Genomic DNA, 20,509 nt, shown 5'->3' with positions numbered 1-20,509 from the left:
CGTCAGTCTGTACTGAATAATAGAACCTTCAGTCCTAAGGGAGGTTCGGCTGTGCTTAAAAGCAGAGCCAAAGATCTAAAGATCTTGTTAGAAAGCAAGAAATCCAACCATTTCCTGATTTCTAACTAATCTAAATCTCCCGGCACAGCAGAACACCTGATGGTCGGAAAAAGGAAAAATAGCAATTTAGCAGGTAAGTTTGCCAGGTAAGGAATGAGTGGGTGGGGAGGGTTTCCGCGGGCCATGTGGGTGGTGCAGCCTTGTGTTTCTGCGCAGCCTGGATTAATTACTTAAGTGCTCTGGGGGTGAGATTTCTCTGTGGCCTACCAAAATTTTCACCGTTGGCGACCACTGGTTTAGATACAGTGTACATATTTTGTGTGTGTGTGAATATTAAGTACATAGTATACTAAAACTCTCATGACCTTTAAGTGTCGAAAATAGTGCATTATAAGGCAGCAATATTTGAATTACCTCAAATGCAGAATGTGTCCAAAATCCAGGACCCACAGCTCCCAAAGGAATGAAATTCAGGGAAGTTGTGGGTGCTTCATGCTATTGGCTACTGTTGGAGGTCACGTGACTTTCATTTTCAACTTTCCATGACAATTTCCAAGCCAGTTTTGCAATCTCTTGCTCCCTCTCCCACCCAACGTGCCTGCTGGAAAGGAAAGGGAAAGAAGGGCCAAATAAAGAGGAAGGAATCCCCAGCACACTCTCCTTGATCTTCACTGTCCCCTCCTCACCCTCCCTGATTCATACAGCATCTCTTGTGCTTGCCTGCGCACCCTGATCCATGTTGTGCTCCCATGTACTGACTCGTATGGCATCTCTTAGGCACCCCCATGCAACCTTCCCGCCCCCATGATTCTTCCCCGGCCTGCATTACCTTTCTGGTGCACTCCAGGCACTCTTCCTGACCCATGCAGCCCCTTTAGCACTTGCACTGCCCCAAATGCTGTCTCTTAACATGTACAGCACCTCTTGCAGAATCCCAAGCATCCCCAGGCAACCTTCCTAACCCACGCCGTCCCCTGTTGTAGCATTTCCAACCGGTGCAACACCTCACACACACCTCTGTCCGCCATGCGTTTTTCTTGACCACTACTGCCTCCTGTGTGCCGTATTTGATTTGACTCCCACATATCCTTTGAGAGTCCAGCAACCTGAAAAAATAAAATATGTACAAAAACAACAAATTGCAATTTTGTACTAAGTAATTTAGTTCTGTACCAAAACATATTAAATGTTTGCATATGTGTGCATCACATTTTGTTTCATTTGCATACTTCACTTTGGTCCTGTTAATTAGGCAGGGTTATGGAGGATGGTAAAATCTTGCCCAACTTAGTACATGATGCAACTAAGCTGATTTAGGTCGAGTATCATTATGCAACATATTACTCTTCACACAGCAATGTTTTCTTGAGATTATACTAAATGAAATATTGGGTGCATTTCTGTTTACAGAAGGCCAGTATCCAGGCCTGAGAACAATAACCGCTTTTGCTTTGCAGGAAGTGAAAGAAATGAAGAAAGAAGCTCCTTTATTACCATTTATGCAGAAACACGTCAGGTGTTTGAAAGGTCATCTAATGGCAACAAGAGATAATAAAATCATAGTCCTTGGAGGTTTTCTAGGCCATCCCCCAACCTAAGGCAAGAGTCCTTATACCATTCTGGAAAAATGGATATTCAATCTTTTCCTGAAAGTTTCCAGCAATGGAGCAAGCACAATTCTGGGAGGCAAGTTGTTCCATTGATTAATTGTTCTCACTGTCAGGAACTCTCTTATGAGCTTCCACCTGTTACTTTCTGTCCTGCCATCCGGTGCTTTGGATAATAAGTGAACCCCCTCATCTCTGTGACAGCCCCTCAAGTACCGGAAGACAGCTATCATGTCACCCCTAATCCTCTTCATTAGACTAAACATACTTAGTTCCCTTCCAGGGGTGTCAAACTGGTGGCCTGCAGGCGGGAGGCGTCACAAGCAGGCCGCACCCACCCCAGCTCCATGAAGGGGGAAAACGTGATATCTCACTCACGCAGTATAGAGTAGTACTAATACTTGTCATGACCTTGATGCTATTCCTCTGTTCATGCAGCCTAGGACTAGACTGGCTTCTTTTGGCAGCTGCAGCACACAGCTGGCTCATGCATAAATGATGAGCCATTAGGACACCTAGATCCCTCTGAGAGTTACTATTGTTGAGCCACGTACTGCCTATATAATCTCTGCAATCAAAAACAGCTCTTTTGAGCATTCATTGAACAAGATTTATATAAAATGACCTGGCTGCTATTCTAAACACTGCTGGAAAACACTGGACTCTAGCCAATTGATGGTTTATACCTGATCTACCAGCAGCTGAAATGAATGTGCTTCATTCTTCTCCCATGTGATTACTAGTTATATACTTTTCCTTCCTGAAAGAAGTCCACTGCAATTGATTTTAGTTGCAAGAAAGGAATCTGGCTCTTGGTATTGATTATAGGAGTTTTCACCAATTTCTTCTTTAGAGATTTAGCTTAATCTCAGAACAACTGTATAGAGCAAACATTTGATGGTGCTTATTAAAAAATGCTACTCTTGGATATGTCCTATTTAAAAACAAAAGCAAAATAGCATCTACCACCATGTGACTGAAGTCTTTCTTCTTTCTTGTATATTCAGTGCATTGCTCCAATCTTTCTGGACATGTAATTTGGTAGACTGTATTACCTATCATTCTGAGTGTACAGTTCATTCTGGGGACAAACCCAGAAATTGCTTGGGGTAAGGACAAAGCCAAAGAAACACGTTCCATAGTACAACAGGTAAGTGATGTAGCATGACTATTGTTTACATTTTCCAGAACAGATAAAAACTTGCATGAAAAATTATTCATTTGCTATATTTAGGAGCTGTATTGTGGTTAGAAGCTGTTATTGTGAAACACCAGAACATGCGAACACAATTATCATTGGAGGAAATTTTACAAGGAAAAACAAATCCCTTAATGGATAATAGGTTTAGCCCTATTTGAGCACCATACACAGATTTTCCCTGACAGATTGTTTCATTGTCAAAATATCATTTCAGATATAGTAAATGTTGATTATCCACGTCTTTCTCTATTATCCTCATCAATATTTTGAACTCCCAAGGTAAAAGACTATTACATATTCTTTCCCCTCCTCTTTTTCTTTCTGGTTTTGTTTTAAGTTTATGTCTGCATATTCTATGAAAATATTGTTTCTGCTAAGATCTTCAAAGTAATACCTTTCATCTTGTTTCTTTGTTTCTATTGTATATATTAAATGTTTGCAGCCCATGTTGTTTCTTTTTTTTTTTTAAAACAAGTTTTATTAATTTTTAAAACACACAAATTATCATTATTCATTACATGTTTAAACCTTTTTCCATTGTAAATTTAACAAGTCAGATAAATTATGATTCTGTTTTAAACCATTTCCATATAATATACCAAAACCTCTTATTCAATTTCTCTTTACTTCTCTTTACTCTTATTCAATATCATTATTATTATTTCATCTGATTCTTTCTGACTTAGTTACCATTATTCTCATTCTATATTTCTACAAGTTTTTACCAATTCTCCCCCAAAAAGACATATACACACAACACACAAAACATAAAAAAATCTTTTTGGAAAGTAACTTGGGCCCAGGTATCTCTCTCTTCATGGACTTCAATTATATTCATGCTCATCTTACATATCATTACTTATTTTATTTACCATTCTAAACCTTCTATATTAACTTCTCCACATATTTCACACTTCTTAATTCTACCTTAATTAATCATCTTAGTTTAAATCATTATACTTGTATCTTTTGTCCATTTTTATCATCCCTTTGTCTCATCCCTTATGAAAAAAAAGAAAATCAGTTTCTCCTGAAATCATTAATCAGAGTATGATGCCTTTCTATCTCCCCCTAAGTTAATCAAATTAATCTTTAAAATAATATCTAATACCCAATCAGATTTTGCTTGGTACATTCTATCTAACTAATACATCCAACACAATTAAGTGCATAATTAAACAATAAATCCAAATATTAAAAAGAAATACTATAATAAAAATTTTATAATACCATCAATACCATAATTTTATTAAACTCTTTAATTAAAACAATATTCTAAACCTCTCCTATTATTAAGTTTTAAAGCCAATCATTTTTAAACATTTTAACATTTTAATCTCTTATCAACTCTTAAACCATTGCAATACTACCATCTCATCTTATGTACCTTGCAAAATCTTTTTTTTTTTTTAAAAAAAAATTATACTTTATCCATTATCCATAAAAATTCCTTTTTCCATTTAATTTCAAAACATTGTAGCTTTTCTCCACCTTTTCCTTTCTTTCTTTTCCCAACAAACCTTTCTACCCCCCTTCTTCTAGCCTCTGCCTTACCGGCTTCCCTTCTCTGTCGTATTTCTTTTCCCCTTTGTTTACAATCATCATATTGGTTTTGCACTTTATTTTTCCCTTTCTTAAATGTTTTTGGATCTTAAGTCCTTAAATCCTTTAGTTTTCTTCTTTTCTCTTCTCTTCTTTTGTTTCTCTCTTCCTTTTTCTGGATCAAATTCTGAGATTCATTAAAGATGGCTCCTTCCTTTCTTTCTTGTTCCTCTTCTATCTTCATCTGTTGTAATTTTTGTTGATAATTAGTAAGCGCCATTTCTAAGAAAAGGAAAGCTTCTTCCACACCATCTTTACCATTTTTTTTTGCTTGTTCATATTCTTTTCTTAGTTCCTCAACAGAAAGAGCCATTATAAATCTTTTCTTTTCTTTTCTCCTTCTTTCTTCTTACAACAACCAGAATATTCAAAAGAAAATAAAAAAGATAAAACAATCCCAAAGTTATCAATCAGTCCAAACCAAGGCAGAGTTCTCACTTTCTCCTTCTGGGGTAATATCAATCAAAGAGAAAGAAAGTCCAAATCTGTTTAAAATCTTATTACAATATATTCTAGTCTTCAAATCCTTAAGGCATCTGCTCCAACAAATCTTAGCATACAAATATTTTCTTCTTAATCCTCTCTCTTCCCACTCATCGCTTAAAACCAATTTCCACCTAAAAAATAGGTTTCTTAATATCCAGTTATTTATTCCGTAGGAAAAGAGGAAAGCTATCCTTTCAGCACCTTCAAGCAGCCGCTTTTTTCCTCTTCTGGCAGGTATTATTCAGAGAATCATAATTTTCAGGAATTTTATTAAATATGTCTTAGAGTCCTAGGAGCCAAGAAAAACTTTCTCCTCTCAATCACTTTCTCCACTTCCTCCTGCGCATTCTTACCCGGCTGCCAGCTTCTTTGTGGCGGCCATTACGGTTCGCCGCTGTACCGTCCTGGGAAAAGGGAGTTCTGCCGGCCAGGAGGGAGTCTGCAGCACCCCAAACCCTTCTCCGGATCCCCTACTTCAGCTGCCCCTGCAGGCGTGGCCTAGCTCCGTACCGGCTGGGTCGGAGCCCCAAAACGACTAGCGCGGCAGGGATCGCGCAGCTTCGCAAATCCCTGCCGCTCGCGAAGCCGACAAACCGAAGTCCGCAGCCCATGTTGTTTCGAAGCGACACTATTCATAGATATTTTCTGCTTAGAATCATAGAATCAGAGGGTTGGAAGGGACCATAAATGTAACATCAAATCTAGGATAGGAATTCTTAGATTATCTTGTTCAAATTTCTTGTTCAACAGTTTGAAAACAAGAAAATTCCTCATTCTGAGTTTGAATCTCTGTGTAAAACTTCCACTTATTATTCTTATCTTACCCTTGACCTCTACAGAGAATAAATCCACACTGTCTTCCCTGTCACCACCTTTAAAATATTGGAAGACTGTTATCATTCTCCCTTTAGCCTTCCCTTTAGGCTTTACATACCAAGCTCCTTTAACTTTTGTTCTTCATAGGATTTAACCTCCAAGCCCCACATCAACTTGTTTCTTTTATTTTTATTTTTTATTTTTCTTATATGTATCCATGTATTCATAACTATGTTTTTACTTATACCTATTATTTTGTAAGCAATTGACAAAAATAAATAAATAAATAAATAAATTTTATTCTTCTTCTCTGTAATCTTTCCACTTCTTCAGCATCCTTCTTCTATATTGTGATATTCAAAACTGAATACAGGATTCTAGGTGGAGATGCAAACTGACCAGTGCAATGTAGAGTAAAACTATCACTTCCTGTCATCTCCATGTTAGCTCTCTTTGATGTAGTCCAAGTCTGCATTGGCTGTTTTGGCACCTGTAGCATACTGTTGGCTCATGCTTAATTTGTGGCCTATCAGGACTCTCAGATATTTCTCAAAAGTACTATCAACTTAGGTATAAAACCTTACATTTATCACTAATGAACACTTCTTGTTGAATTCAGCCCAATATTCAAATCTATCAAGATCCCTTTGAATCTTGACTCTGTCTTCTGAAGTTAGCAATGCCAACCCCCAGCACTGTATCATCTGCAGATTTGCTGATATCTCTTTTATGACATTATCTACGTTATTTATAAAAATATTGAAGTATGTTTGCTCCAAAAACAGAAGCGTGAGGTATATTTCCCCATCCATTAAGCACCATGTGTTGCATATAGTCATTAATCCAACTATGAAATCATCTGGCAGTCCATTCCAGATAGCTCCACTTTCTGAAGGAACATAATCCAATGTTTAACCCAAGCTTAAATATGTGTTATCCATAGCATTTACTTGGTTTATTTTCTTAAAAAAAGGAGCAGTTAAGATTGAGTTTACATAACTTGCTTTTAAGGAACACAAGCTGACTTTCAGTAATCCCCTTGTTTCTTTCTAAGTGCTTGATTATTGTTCTAGGATTTTTTTTCATGTATTGAGGTCAAGTTGATATATGTGTAATTTCTCTAGGTCTGCTTGACTTCCTGCTTGACTTGTGTTTACTTAATAGGGACATAAGGAGCTCTTGAAAGTTTAAAAAAAACACCCAACAATCTGGGTGTGGAGAATGACAAAGTGATTTCTGCAAAGGCTGGAGATAGGAGAAGTTCCTTCCTTTCCAGAACTTTGCAGATGGGCAGAAGCATAACAGAGACAGTCAGGCTGTTTCAATTGCAACGATTTTCTCAAGCTAATAGGTATGTGAAGAATTATTTAAATGGATTTTGAGTGTTTAGGCTTTTCTGTTGCACATTGATTATTATGCTGAATGCAGAGATGACTTACAATGTCAACGGCATTAAAACTTGCTAATTTGAAAAGGATGGAATGAACAATTTTGTTAAATTTTTGCTTTTTCCAAATCAGTAATTGCAACTAAAATAAGACATTAAAAGTAAAGCATTAAATGGACTAATATTCAAGATTATGGACTTAACTTTTAAGAAAGTGCAGAAGCATCTCTGTAATTATTTGTCTTATCTGTATGCATCTGATTGGTTAGGTGCAGGTGTCCAAATGGGGAATGCAAAACTTTGGGCCGGTGAGTGAACATGCATATTTATTGGTTTTTCTGTGCTGTAGCCTTTGCCTACTTGTCTCACTGTGTAAATTGGCTAAAAAGAAAGCCAATTTAAGGAACCCCTTTCTGGATTTTACCTCTTCCTCTTTTTTGGCTACAGCAATGGCCAGATGGTCTGTCATAGTCAACATGATCCCTGATTGATAATTCCCCTGCTTCCTTTTCCTTGGATGATAGAAAAATCAAGCAGTATTTGCTTTTTTTTTTTAGTGAGCAAAACTTCTGAAGACAAAACAACCATTTTACAGTGCTTTCTACCACTTGCAACCACTTTAGAGTAGAGCAGTAAGAACATCAATTAATTTTTTTTTTGGCAAATGTGGCAAAACCCTGTCAAGCTTCAAACAGTTAAAAGGAAGGCCAGGTTTTCATAATTCCACCAGAGACTGTATTTAAAAAAAGAAACAAAACCCATATCAAAGATCCAGCCTTTCACAACAGGCACCTCCAGTTTTCCTGGACAAAATGGCCCTTGAAGGCAGAGACCAGAGATCCATGGAAGGGGGCCTGGCCCATCAGAGCACATCCCAAACAACTGAAGCAAAGTCATCTATGTAGGATGGAATGACGGGCAGGAGACAGAATGTAGACTGCCTTGCTGCTTCCAGAATAGAGGGGAAAAAACACTACTCTTGACGCAGAGCCAGAAAACTCAGGTGGAGGTCCCCTGCCCAACAGGTCATGGTAGGGAAGGGCTGAGGATGCAGCCAATCATTTGTTTCCTCCCAAACTGTTGGAAGTGTGAATCCTTGTGCTTGGGCAAGTGGGAAGTAGGAATCAGCCTTATTACAAATAAGCAAAATAGTGCTTAAAGAAATGAATGGTTTTTTTTACAATCCTATTTGCAATAAGATGTATTTGTAAATATATCACCAATATTGATAACAAACAAGGAACCATAGACTGTCGATAATAGAATTGCTAGTTTTTAATCTTTTTTTCTTTTTTCCTTCTTTTTTTTCTCTGTGTTGTGTATGTGTTTGTTTGATATTTTAGTTGTATAATCAATAAAGTTTGTTTTTAAAAAACTATACCTAGTAGTTTTAAAGATGATGAGCAATTTATTGTTGAATTTAGTTGATCTCAGATATTTATTTTGTCATATTTTATTGACTCATTTGATCATCTGTCTACAGTTTAGGAAATAAATAATACATGATGTCTATTGTAACCTCTTATCTACTCCTGATGTTGAGCATTTTTGCTTTGCAGGTTTCATTGTTCTGCTGAATCTGCAGCTTGGTAGGACTCTTTTACTTGTATTTGTTAATTGAGGAGATCAGTTCAAAAAATCTTAAGCAGCCTGTCTTAGCATGACCAGAAGCAGAATTTAAAAAGATACAGTAAAAGTAGTGAATGTTTTAGAAATAAAGCACATCTAGAGTTAAGCCTGTGTATACTTTCTTAAATACTTCTTTCTATGTGAGAGCAAGAGAGATCGAAATTAATTAGAATCCCTATTTAAAACATAGGCCAAATTTGCCTCCTTAGCTATGGATTTTCCAGTTCTCCTTGGATCACATAATTACATGATTCTTTTATGCTATATTTTAAAAGAACATAGCATTCCTGCAAGTCTCTAATAGAACAAACTTACAGGAGGAAGTATAGACACTAATCAGCATTAAGAGGAGTACAGAGGGCAATCTTCTATTTGGACTAATTTACTATGTTGAAGCTCTGCTTTTCCCCAAACTACAATGGTTTTAACAATGGCCTCCTGATCCTGACTAATTTCTTTCTAGTGACTTCTGAAAACTCTTGATGATGTTCTCCCCCCACTCTGTAGCTACTGCATATATTCAGATTTCCCTCAAAACCAACTTGCTGACAGAATTTTAAATTCAATTTCATTAGCCCTAGACAGATCAAGTTTTAGTTTCTGAGTTTTATCTCATTGGATGAAACTTTCAGGGTTTTTTTTTCTCCCATATTTGCTTTAAAATATGTAGGCAAGGAAGTTTAGCAGACAAATTATTTCAGCAGAATAATTTTTTCCCCTCGTATAATTAAGACCTGAATAACTCTACAATGTTTTATCAGTTGCCTTACACATAATTTAGAGCAAAAATCCTTATCAATAAATAGTATATAAATGCTGACTAGTATCTATATACTCCTACTGGTTATTCTAGATCAGGGGTGTCAAACTCACGTCACAGCAGTGTCACGTGATGCATCAGGACTTTCCCTCCTTTGCTAAACCTGGTGTGGGCATGTCAACACATGACATATCTGGCCCACGAGCCAGCAGTTTTACAGCCCTGTTCTAGATGGAATAAAAAAATGCTATTCTACTCTATTTTTTTTTTATTATTATTGCCAGAGAAGATAGATGATGGAACAACTTCAGATGCATGACTGAGTCATATATAGAGTTTTTCTGGATACTTTGAGCTATGTCAACAGACAGCACAAAGAATAATAAAAAATGGGTTATAATGAAAAGGACAGAGACAGTTAGTTCCCCAGGTCCAGAAATAAAGAATGCATAGTGATATTGAAGCTTGTGACATCTGCCTTCCCTGTAATGTTCCTACTTTTTCCAAAATATTCCTGGTTCTTAGCTGAAGTTGCTAATGTCTCATTTATGAAAAAGTCACTTATCTTAAAATATCACTGTTTCATACAACAAGCCACTTAACTTGGAAAAACTAATTATTTCAGAAACCTTTTAATTTGACTCAATTTAATCGTATAAATGAGTCAGTACTGCTTTCAAAGGTCAAATGTACATATGTGCATACTTTACATTTTTTAATAGTTTACCATTTTCCACTATTCTAAATACAGTGGAATTGTGGTTTTCCATCTGGGAAGAAGGCAAGTGTTATAGTGAAGATAAACTGCATGCAGTTTTAGCCATTTGTAATATCTGTTTTCAGGTTCTACCTACAAACTTGTTTGTTATGTCACCAACTGGGCTCAGTATAGGAAAGAACCAGCCATGTTCACCCCAGATAACATAGATCCATTTCTGTGCACCCACTTGATTTTTGCTTTTGCGGATATGGACAACAATCAAATTACAACTAGAGAATGGAATGATGAAACACTTTACAGAAAACTCAATGCCCTAAAGGAAAGGCAAGTAATTTTCTGAAGAAATATATTTGTGAAACAATAATATTGCCTTTATCAATGAGATGACAGCACCAAAACCAGGAAAAACAGAAAAAAGATGCTTAATTCAGACCTTATGGATCATCACATAATCATCACTATGTTGTGGATATTTAGTTATTGTTAATATTGTTAATATTGAATGACATCCCTTTCCCCTACTCAGTTCTGAGAGTATGGGTATTTTTCTTTGTTTTTCAAATTATTTTAAGGATATTATAGAGCTTTCTCTATAGTTTTGTGTTTTTCCTAGCTTAGCCAGGCTCTTTTGATATAACTTTAGGAATCTCACTTTGAAGCAAGATGATTCACAATCAACTTTACACAAACCAATTGTATGTTTTATGGATGAAGGAACATTGGATATTGCTTGGAGTGGATATATTTCATAGGGATCAAACCAATATATGCAAATAACTCTTTTTTTACAGATATATCCCTAGTATATATATCCCATAAAATGGAATGTCTTAATTTAAAAGCCAGTGGTTCTCTGTTCTCTTTCTCTCTTTTACCATTAGGAAAATGCAAATGTTAGTTATGAATGTTTATATATATCGTTAGCCTGTTTCAAACATAAACAGCCAGCTGAGTATGTTGAGTATGAGATAGATGGACCCAAGCTTTTCATCTAGAAGAAAATAATAATTCAAAGAATCATAGTAAATCATAATCTAACTAAAATAATACTAGCGTAAGCCTTGAATTTTTAGATTTGTTTGAGAAATCCAAATTATATTGGAAATATCAGTGAGAAAAAGAAAGGAGAAATGCTGTTCTCTATCACTATTGGAACTGCCAGAGAAGCCAAGAATGTGAAAGCCTTGTATATTCTGGTCTATCATGTATGGTTTCTTTAATCGCTACTGTGTCAATAAATCCTTGGGACAAAGTTTTCCTCAAAGCAATACCAATAGCACTTAGACTTCTAAACTGCTTCACAGTGCTTTACAGTCCCTCTAAGCGGTTTACAGAATCAGTATTCTGCCCCCAACAATCTGGGGCCTGATTTTACCGACCTCAGAAGGATAGGAGACTGAGTCAACCTTCAGCTGGTAAGAATCGAACTGCAAACTGCAGGCAGCTGGAAGTCAGCAGAAGTAGCCTGCATTACTGCATTCTAATGACTACACCACTACAGCTCAAAGGCTATTAGCTTGTGGTATACATATACAAGGAAACAGTTGATGGAAATCTTGGGATAATTTTTTGAGACGTGTATTGTTGATTGTCAATATACACAGAATGTTTATATTATTATTTTTGCTTTCCAGAAATAACAATTTACTCACATTGCTGGCTGTTGGAGGGGGAACCTTTAATAACCAAAAGTAAGCCTTTTCTCCTAATCTTTTTCACTGAAAGAGGCCATATATTTGTAATAATGTGATTTTTAATCTGGTCTAAAGGAGATAGAAAGGGATGGAGATTCCATCTCTGCAGCTGGGAAGGAATTCTGCTGGCAAAAAGATGATGTAAGCCACATTTACATACACAGAAAGTTCTATGGAGAAGTCAAGCAAACACTGTTTATTGCTCAGTCTAAAGTATTTCAATTTCCCCATTTCTCCTGTAAAGTGGATTTTGCTCTTCAACCTGAAGGCTTCACAGCTAATTTTCTACACCACTGCTTTCGCTGGGGGAAACAAACAAAACAAGCTGAAAACTCTGACAGAAAGACAGTTTTGTCTTGGCCAGTTTAAGCTAGCTTAGCTTTGGAAACAGCAGTGAATCTATGTGTTAACTCCTCCTTTCCTGCAACATTACCCCTATCTTCATGTTACATTGCTTTATTGGTGATTTGTAATGTGACATTTAAGGCATGATAGAGAAAATTGAGTAAGATTTGTTTTTCTTACTTGATATAATTACAGTATAAAAATGCTGGGATAACTCCCCCCCCCCCCCCCGCTGCCTTAGTCTGTTTCCCGGTCCATGCTTGAATCAGACTTACATGCCTTTATCATACTCGTCTTTATGTTTTGCCCCTATCCCAGCATGGATTTACCAAGGATATAATCTCATATGCTTTACACTTTACTTTCCAATCTGTCGATGACTCAGTTGGGTGGTCTCTACTGAGTGGGATCAGCCTGGCTTTCATTGGCCATATCTCTTCCCCTCCAATCCCTGGACATTATTTTCTAATCATCAACTCAGAGATGTGGATTAGTTTATTTGTGTGGCAGCGTTGGTGGTAGATGGCAAAGAAGGAGAGAAAGACCTATTTGTTTATTCTTGCATGGCATATGTTGAGGTAATTCCCCGTTAGGAGAATGAATGCATACAGGGAGACGTATTTGAGAGTAGTGTTTGAATAATACACACACGGCACACAGATACGCTGTACAGTAAATGTAGGTTTTTACTTTCAGAAACGTTAAGCAAGGTTCAAACACAGTCCAAAGTCATTCACAGGTAAGATCAGTCAGTTTTCAATCCAGGGATAATTACAATATCAAAGTCCAGTGTCAAAAACAGTTCAGTATCAGACTTACATCAAATCCAGGAATATCAGTCAATTAGGAAAAATGGAACAGCAATACTCTCCAACAGAAAGAAAACAGAGATACACTCACACTCTCTTCTGAGACTAAGACTAAGACAACCCAGGTTTCTGGCTCCATCTTATGGCCGTTTGAGTAACTATACCCAATTGCAGTTTCTAGCATGCTCTTAAAGAGACAGTATTAAAATGTCTATCCTGGTTTATATATTTCCCTCCCAAATAGCTGTTAGGTTACTTACATTCCTAGCAGCATAGCTCTCCTCATTTCTCTGCTGTTATTTACAATGTTTTTGAACACAATGCTGTTCCAAGATAGCACTGATTCTATATTGCAAAGGAGCCCAAATGATATCAAGTGTTTGTTAGGCTGTCTTAGAAGCATCGTCAAAATATTTTCATGAAACTTGGCAATCTAGCCATTTATCAAAATTCACTTCTTACAAAAACTGGTGGATAATACTTTGATGAAGCCATAGGAAGGACCTTCAGTCTTGGAGAATACGTCTCAGTTCTTCAAATTCATACATATAATACATAAATACTCATCACATTTAATGAACTGCTTAAGAACAAAGATCTGGACCACACAATTCCTATCTAGCAGAGAAGTACACTGTTCTTTCCAAATTTTTTTCATTGTTACTCTTCTACTATTTTTGTCAGAATTCTGTGAAACATCACTTCCATCACACTTAACAAACAATCCGCCATTCTGTAGTATTTGCTCTTCTGACATTTGTTTTGTAACAGGGAACAGTAACAGCATTCTTCTCATACATGTAAAACAAACTGCACAACTGTATTTTAATATATTCCTAACCTTATCCCTGCATTATCCATGAGATTAGACCATGCATCTTCCTCTTCTCGAAATTTTCTTCCTTCTCAAATACTTCTTTTCCATTCTGAATTACAAAGTTCTATATACCACAGTTATCAATGAGAAGACCTATGAATATAGCTCCATTGACCATCAAGGCTCTGATCAGCTGAGGTTTTCACATAACTTTTTAATAAAATAGAATAGTTTACCAAATTAAATTGTAAATTGGGACATGTAGCTTTCCCTACAAACTCTGAAAATATTTGACCGAACTTGGAAACAAATGGAGCATTTTCTATTTTTATTTATTAAGATGGTTAAGTGCTGGATCTTGCCAATTTCTAACTACGGTTCATGATGTTCTGTGGAAATAAAAGAGAGGTCCATGCCAATGAACATTGAAAATTATGCTGTCCAAAAATAATGTATGTCTTCTAGATTTACTACAATGGTATCATCTTCAGCAAATCGCCAGACATTCATCTCATCAGTTATACCTTTTCTCCGTGAGCGTGGATTTGATGGTCTGGATCTGGACTGGGAATATCCAGGGTCCAAAGGTAGCCCTCCAGAGGACAAACATCTCTTTACCATTTTGATTCAGGTATGAAACTGAAAGCATAAACTTTTAATGGAAATTTCCATAAAAGAATCTTGTAGGCTGTTGTGGTTTGATATTCTGCAACGAATGTCCTTCTGAAATCAACAACAGTCAAACTGCAGTAAAAATTTATTTTAAAATTAAAATTGAAAATCAATTTCCAATTAAGATTTGCCATTCAGAATTGTCCTCTTATCACAATGTTGCTCTAGAACCCAGTCCTAGAATACATATTTTATTGAAATAATATATAAATAAAACGATAGCATATTTTTGAGCATGTATGAAGTACTTATGTATTTATAGCTAGCCTCTATTTATTTAGAATGGCAAAATACATAGCAAAGGTAGGACTGAAGTTCCAACTTAGTTTTTGTATTATTTACAAATATTCTTATACTCTTTCATGACTAACAGTACAATTCTGTGCATGTCTACAGAAATAAGTTTGACTGAATTCAGGGATGCTTTTTTTCCAAGTAAAGAGCTATAGGATTGGAGCTTGAAGCTACAATCTGGAATGCACATCATTGCTCCTTTCCTGGGAAGCTGCCTTAGAACCTCCTCCACCCTCCCTCTCATGTTGCAAAAGAGATTTCAGTATGCCCTTAAGATTCCATTATACCACCAAAGATAGTGAGAAAGGAGTACTGTATGTTGGACTTAGAGGCTTCTTTAGATTCTCTCCTATTCCTTGTTTAGAGCATATTCCTCTAAAAGAGCTTGTATCAGTTAGTTTCAGGGATGGGTTTCTACCAGTTCGCACTTATTCTCTGAACCGGTTGTTAACATTCTAAGCAGTTCAAAGAACTGGTTGTTAGAAGAAATTACTGGCCTAATCCTGTAAGGAAGGCAGGAAGGAAACATGTTGGTGTTGCTTACAGAAACTGCCTCTCCGTTAACCCTTATTACATTCTTGGCAGGACTTCTCTGGAGTTTTTTCCCCCTCCTTTGCTGGTACTTTGCTTGTGTGGAATGAGCATTCAAAGTTACAATGGCACTGAAAAAAGTGACTTATGACCATTTTTCACACTTACGACTGTTGCAGCATCCCCACAGTCATGAGAGGCCAAGCAAGGAGATGCATGCCTCGATGTGAGTGATATTGAGTTGGCCACACCGAGCCAATAAAATGACCACCAAGCCATGTCTACCACCTAAGCCACACCCACAGAACCGGTTGTTAAAAAAATTGAATCCCACCCCTGGTTAGTTTTCTAATGATTGATGTCAAGGTAAGGGAAAGGAAACAAAATGTGAGTGCAGGTGGTTGGAATGTGGGAGTCACTGAAACATTTTGCTCTGCCTGCACTGAAAACATGATAGTAGTTCTACCACAAAGATTCATATATTGCTCTTTAAATTACCCAGCGTAAAAAGAAGTTTCAGTTAAATAGGCTATATTTATATGTGTGTGTATATTGTATATACATATACACACATGCGATTGTATATATGTATGTTATGTATATATAAACGTGTGTGTGTGTGTGTGTGTGTTAATATACACACATACACACACACACACATAGTCCTATGACTTAATGATTGGTGTGTATGAAAAATTTCTAATATGAAAAACTTTCCTTTGAAACGTTTTCTGGTCTCTTGTAAATGAGCAATAGTAACTGCTGCTGCTTCTGTTTCCCTCTGCAGGAACTATCAGCAGGCTTTATGGGGGAGAGTGAACAAACTGGAAAGCCACGGCTCCTGCTTTCAGCAGCTGTATCTGCAAGCAAAACAACCATAGATGCTGCATATGAAGTGCCTGCACTGGGGAAGTAGGTCATGCAATCTAAGATAAGGGGTCCAATATGAAATTACAGTGGTACCTTGGTACTCATCCTTAATTGGTTCTGGGACGCATGATGAGTACCAAAAACAATGAGTACCAAACAATTTATTTTCATAAGGAATCTAGTGAGTCACCGGGCAGCTGACACTGACAAGTTCTAGCTTGTGCATTGAGTACCAAATGAACGTGAATACCAGGACATTTTCATGTCAAAGTGCATTGAGTACCAAATTTGATGAGTTTCAAAGCAGTTGAATGCTAAGGTACCACTGTTTGGAATATTACCTCTGTAAGATCGGATAATAGATAATAATGGGATGATGAAATGTTCTGTCTATCCTATCTCTTAGCAGCAGGTTGGGGAAAAAGTGATATGGGATATTTCTGTTAAGGTTTCTTGACAGGTTTCTAAAGAGCATTAACTACATCCTGCTTTAGCTTACCATTACATATGTATTTATGTTCCAAAATAGCTATTGTTTTTTTATCCTTTTTACTGGCTGTTTGTTTATAGTTTCTTAATTTTTATTTTTAATTTGCAATCAGGAATCTTGATTTTATCAATGTGATGACTTATGATTTCCATGGAAGTTGGGCTTCAGTGACAGGACACAACAGCCCATTGCATCAAGGTTTAGTAGTCTACGATCCAGTTCCCTTCTACAATTGTGTAAGAAAAATGGCAACATAAAGATCTGCTACAGCTTTTGTAGTACTCATAGTGGGAATTTGATTAAGCAATACAAGCATATGTAGAATACGGATGAAACTCAGGATAGTTGATGCATGTGTATGTCAAAATCAAAACACGTTTGAATTTTCTATGTCTCAGAAAGGCAGGATGCTAGCTAAAGGCTTATTTTTTTAACCCCTCATGCTAAAATTGCTATATCACTGACAAAAGGCAAAAGATATGCAGAAGAGCTTGAGTTGGGTACAATAATTGAGAAAGGATTAAGCAAGCTCTGACTGTAACATGACTTGCACCCTATAAACAACCTAGTAACTAATGGGTCACTTGAATCGGGAGCCCAAGTTAGTTAATTCATCTATTTGAATCCTCATTTTTTTAAACTTAGGAAGCACTGAGCATAATATGCAAAGATCATGATGCACTGAGCATGATGTACACTGTAACCACTTGAAAGCATTTTAAATCATTAATTCACTTATTGAAACCACGGTATGATTGATAATCTGAACCTAGAAAAAGAGGTGTGTTAGCTCAGGGAGAGAGACATAGAGAAAGCTGGAACCAATCTTTTTTATTATTATTTATTTGTAAAAGGCATTTGCTTTAGCCATAGCTTCTCATTCCACTAAAATTGGGCACTAAAAGATGGGACTATTTATTTGTCCATCTGATGTGATTTGCTGCTGAACAGACTAATAAATGACTATACTGTTCTTGATCTTCCTCTATCCTGTTCTGTACTGTGAACAGACTGTGTGTGTATCATTTTTGTTTGTTTTTATACTGTAGGAGTATGCAATGAAGTACTGGAATGATAGTGGAGCACCATCTGAAAAACTGATGATGGGGTATCCAACTTATGCACGTACTTTTAGACTTTCTAGTACAAATACTAATGTTGGTGCTCCAGCCTCTGGTGGAGGCAGTCCTGGTGTCTACACTAAACATTCTGGTATCCTGGCATATTATGAGGTAAATGCCCTTCATTTGATTAAAAATTATAATTTCTTTAACTAGGTGGCAACCCCAGTTTTCCTTGGCTAATCTCCAGAAGTTAAGGTTTGGATTGGCTTAAGCTTGGATAGAAGATTTTCAGGAAATTCCAGGGGCCTTTGCTAGGCTGGGAGGTTATTAATTTACAAACTTACTTGCACAAGAAAACAGTGAGAAGCCAGCTTCATACTATTATCAAGGTGGACCTAAGGGTGAACTTTCCATAGGTAAGATTATAAAATGGCCATGGGTAAATTGTTCTCTTTCAGCTTTACTTGCTTTGTGAGTTTGTTGAAAGAGTAAGCAGAAATATTTCTATGAATGTGTCTCTAAAATACTTGGAAGAAAGATGAGGCAAAAAGATCAAAACCTAACAATATGAAAATCTTAGTAATATAATTTTCAAGTTTATTGGGAGCAATGTCGCAATTTAATTTACATTTGAGTAAATATTTACAGAACAAAATTGTTTCTGTTTACTATAATTTAACTCACTTAAATTGGGATTTCTTTCCCCACTAAAGATTAGAACATTTTCTTGGCTATCAGTTGAGACATCTTTTTTCCTATTCTTATTCTACAGAGATCTATTTTTAAGAATCTGCTGTAGGTTAAAATTTGAGCACACAAACCACAATGCTCTTTAATAGCAATTAATTCCAATATTGTAAAAACAGTTCTGCTTTATTTTGTTCTCTCTCTTGAACTACTTTGACTAAACAGATCATAATAATTTTGATAGGTTTGTGCATTCTTACAAGGAGCTAGCAAAGCATGGATTAAAGAACAGAAGGTTCCATATGCTTTCAAAAATGGAGAATGGGTTGCATATGATGATGAAAAAAGTTTTCAGTTTAAAGTAAGTTGTCATTTTGTGTAATCATTACTGAGTTACCGGTAAACCTAATTTAGCCAGATTTCATGAAATAAAATCATGACTAACTTCCAATATACAATGTACATAGAAAAGTTTCATCTGCTTATTACAGTTATCATGTTGTTACACAGTATAAATTCATATCTGGGCCTGATGCCATTGAATAATACAAAAAAATTTTTTGTCAACAAAACCAGAGCATTAAGGCAGGATCACCATCTCTGAGTTGCAAAAATCCAGACAACTAATAAAGGGCTATAAAATGACAGTAACTGCTTTTTATTGCCATCTAGTGATAGTCAGAATTTTTGTAGCTCAGATGCACGAGCCCTATTTAAGATTCACATAGAACTGCTAAATTTTATAACAAAATATAGCGCGAAGTATTTCTGATCAAATGTCCAGCCGACTATTTATGCATTCCATATATTAGCTATAAATCTAAACATCTTTGTATTCTTATACAATTTAAACATGCTCTTGTTTCTCAGTGGGTCAGTTTTTAACACAGTAACTGGAGCATTCACTTGGTCATCATAATGGAAGAAGTGATTATAGGGTTTTTCCCTTTTCAATATAAATTTCCTTCAACTTGGCTAACTCTAAAAGCTGCTGTTTTTCTTTGCAGACTGAGTTTTTGAAGAGGAAAGAGTACGGAGGAGCCATGGTCTGGACTCTTGGTCTGGATGACTTCTCTGGCAATTTCTGTGGTCAAGGAATCAATCCCCTTGTGAATAAACTAAAGAGTGTTCTAATGAACTGAGGTAATTTATTAATAGTATTGTGTCAATCTTTCCCACTGCTCTTCAGAGAGATTAACTCTCACTTTGATTCTGAGATCATTAAGAAAAGACAATCCCTGCTCTCAGGTTTAACATCTAAAAAGATATAACACAAAAGAAAAGGCTGGGAAGGTACCAATTCTTTAAGATAAAATGATCATATAATATCCAGTTATAATGCATATAGAAATAAATGTTTGAACTTTTTTCAACTACATTATCTCATTAATAAAAAATATTAAAAATAACCAACACTAAAATATCAGTAATAACAACAAATGTTAATAAAAATAGATGACAGTAGGAAGTGAATTCCCAGGGCAGCATTACAAATCATTATAGTATCCTATATGTGACAAAGATGTAACCTCATCTACACATTTCCTATCCTAAGTATAATGTAAAGTATAACACGAAAACTTCAAAAAAAGCCCTGGTGGGTGACTGAAGTTAATATTTACAGGTCCATCTGGGAATGGCTATAATATAAATAGTCTTTGACTTACAACCAAAATTGAGCCCAAAATTTCTGTTAAGTGAGAGATTTGATAAGTGAATTTTGCCCCATTTCTTGCCCTAGTTGTTGTGTGAATTACTGCAGTTGATAAATTAGTAACCCAGTTGTTGAGTGAATCTGGCTTCTCCATTGACTTTGCTTGTCAGGGTCACAAAAAGGTGATCACATGACCTTGGGACACAGCAACAGTCATAAATATGAAAGTCGCCAAGTATCTGAATTTTGATCACATGATCAAGGGGATGGTGCAAAGGTCGTAACTGTGAAAAATGGTCGTAAGTAACATTTT

At 36.3% G+C, this 20,509-nt stretch overlaps 1 protein-coding gene across 1 annotated transcript in view; it reads left to right on the top strand.

The window, feature by feature from the left end:
* Positions 1-6,936: 6,936 nt before the first annotated feature.
* The window catches only part of LOC113418144 (acidic mammalian chitinase-like), a 15,568-nt gene continuing 1,995 nt past the window's right edge, over positions 6,937-20,509 (top strand). The window contains exons 1-11 of the mRNA XM_087959759.1: positions 6,937-7,123; positions 7,429-7,467; positions 8,719-8,748; positions 10,392-10,593; positions 11,904-11,960; positions 14,400-14,565; positions 16,219-16,343; positions 16,904-17,027; positions 17,841-18,023; positions 18,787-18,903; positions 19,550-19,685. Coding sequence (XP_087815885.1) covers positions 7,443-7,467; positions 8,719-8,748; positions 10,392-10,593; positions 11,904-11,960; positions 14,400-14,565; positions 16,219-16,343; positions 16,904-17,027; positions 17,841-18,023; positions 18,787-18,903; positions 19,550-19,684 — 1,164 coding nt within the window. The 5' untranslated portion in view covers positions 6,937-7,123; positions 7,429-7,442 and the 3' untranslated portion in view covers position 19,685. The remainder of the gene's footprint in view (positions 7,124-7,428; positions 7,468-8,718; positions 8,749-10,391; positions 10,594-11,903; positions 11,961-14,399; positions 14,566-16,218; positions 16,344-16,903; positions 17,028-17,840; positions 18,024-18,786; positions 18,904-19,549; positions 19,686-20,509) is intronic.

The sequence above is a fragment of the Notechis scutatus genome, chromosome 3 (genome assembly GCF_049901735.1).
Source record: "Notechis scutatus isolate UNSWTSFEM ecotype Mainland chromosome 3, rNotScu1.2, whole genome shotgun sequence".
Lineage (NCBI taxonomy): Eukaryota > Metazoa > Chordata > Lepidosauria > Squamata > Elapidae > Notechis > Notechis scutatus.
This window is presented reverse-complemented; position numbering and strand designations above follow the sequence as displayed.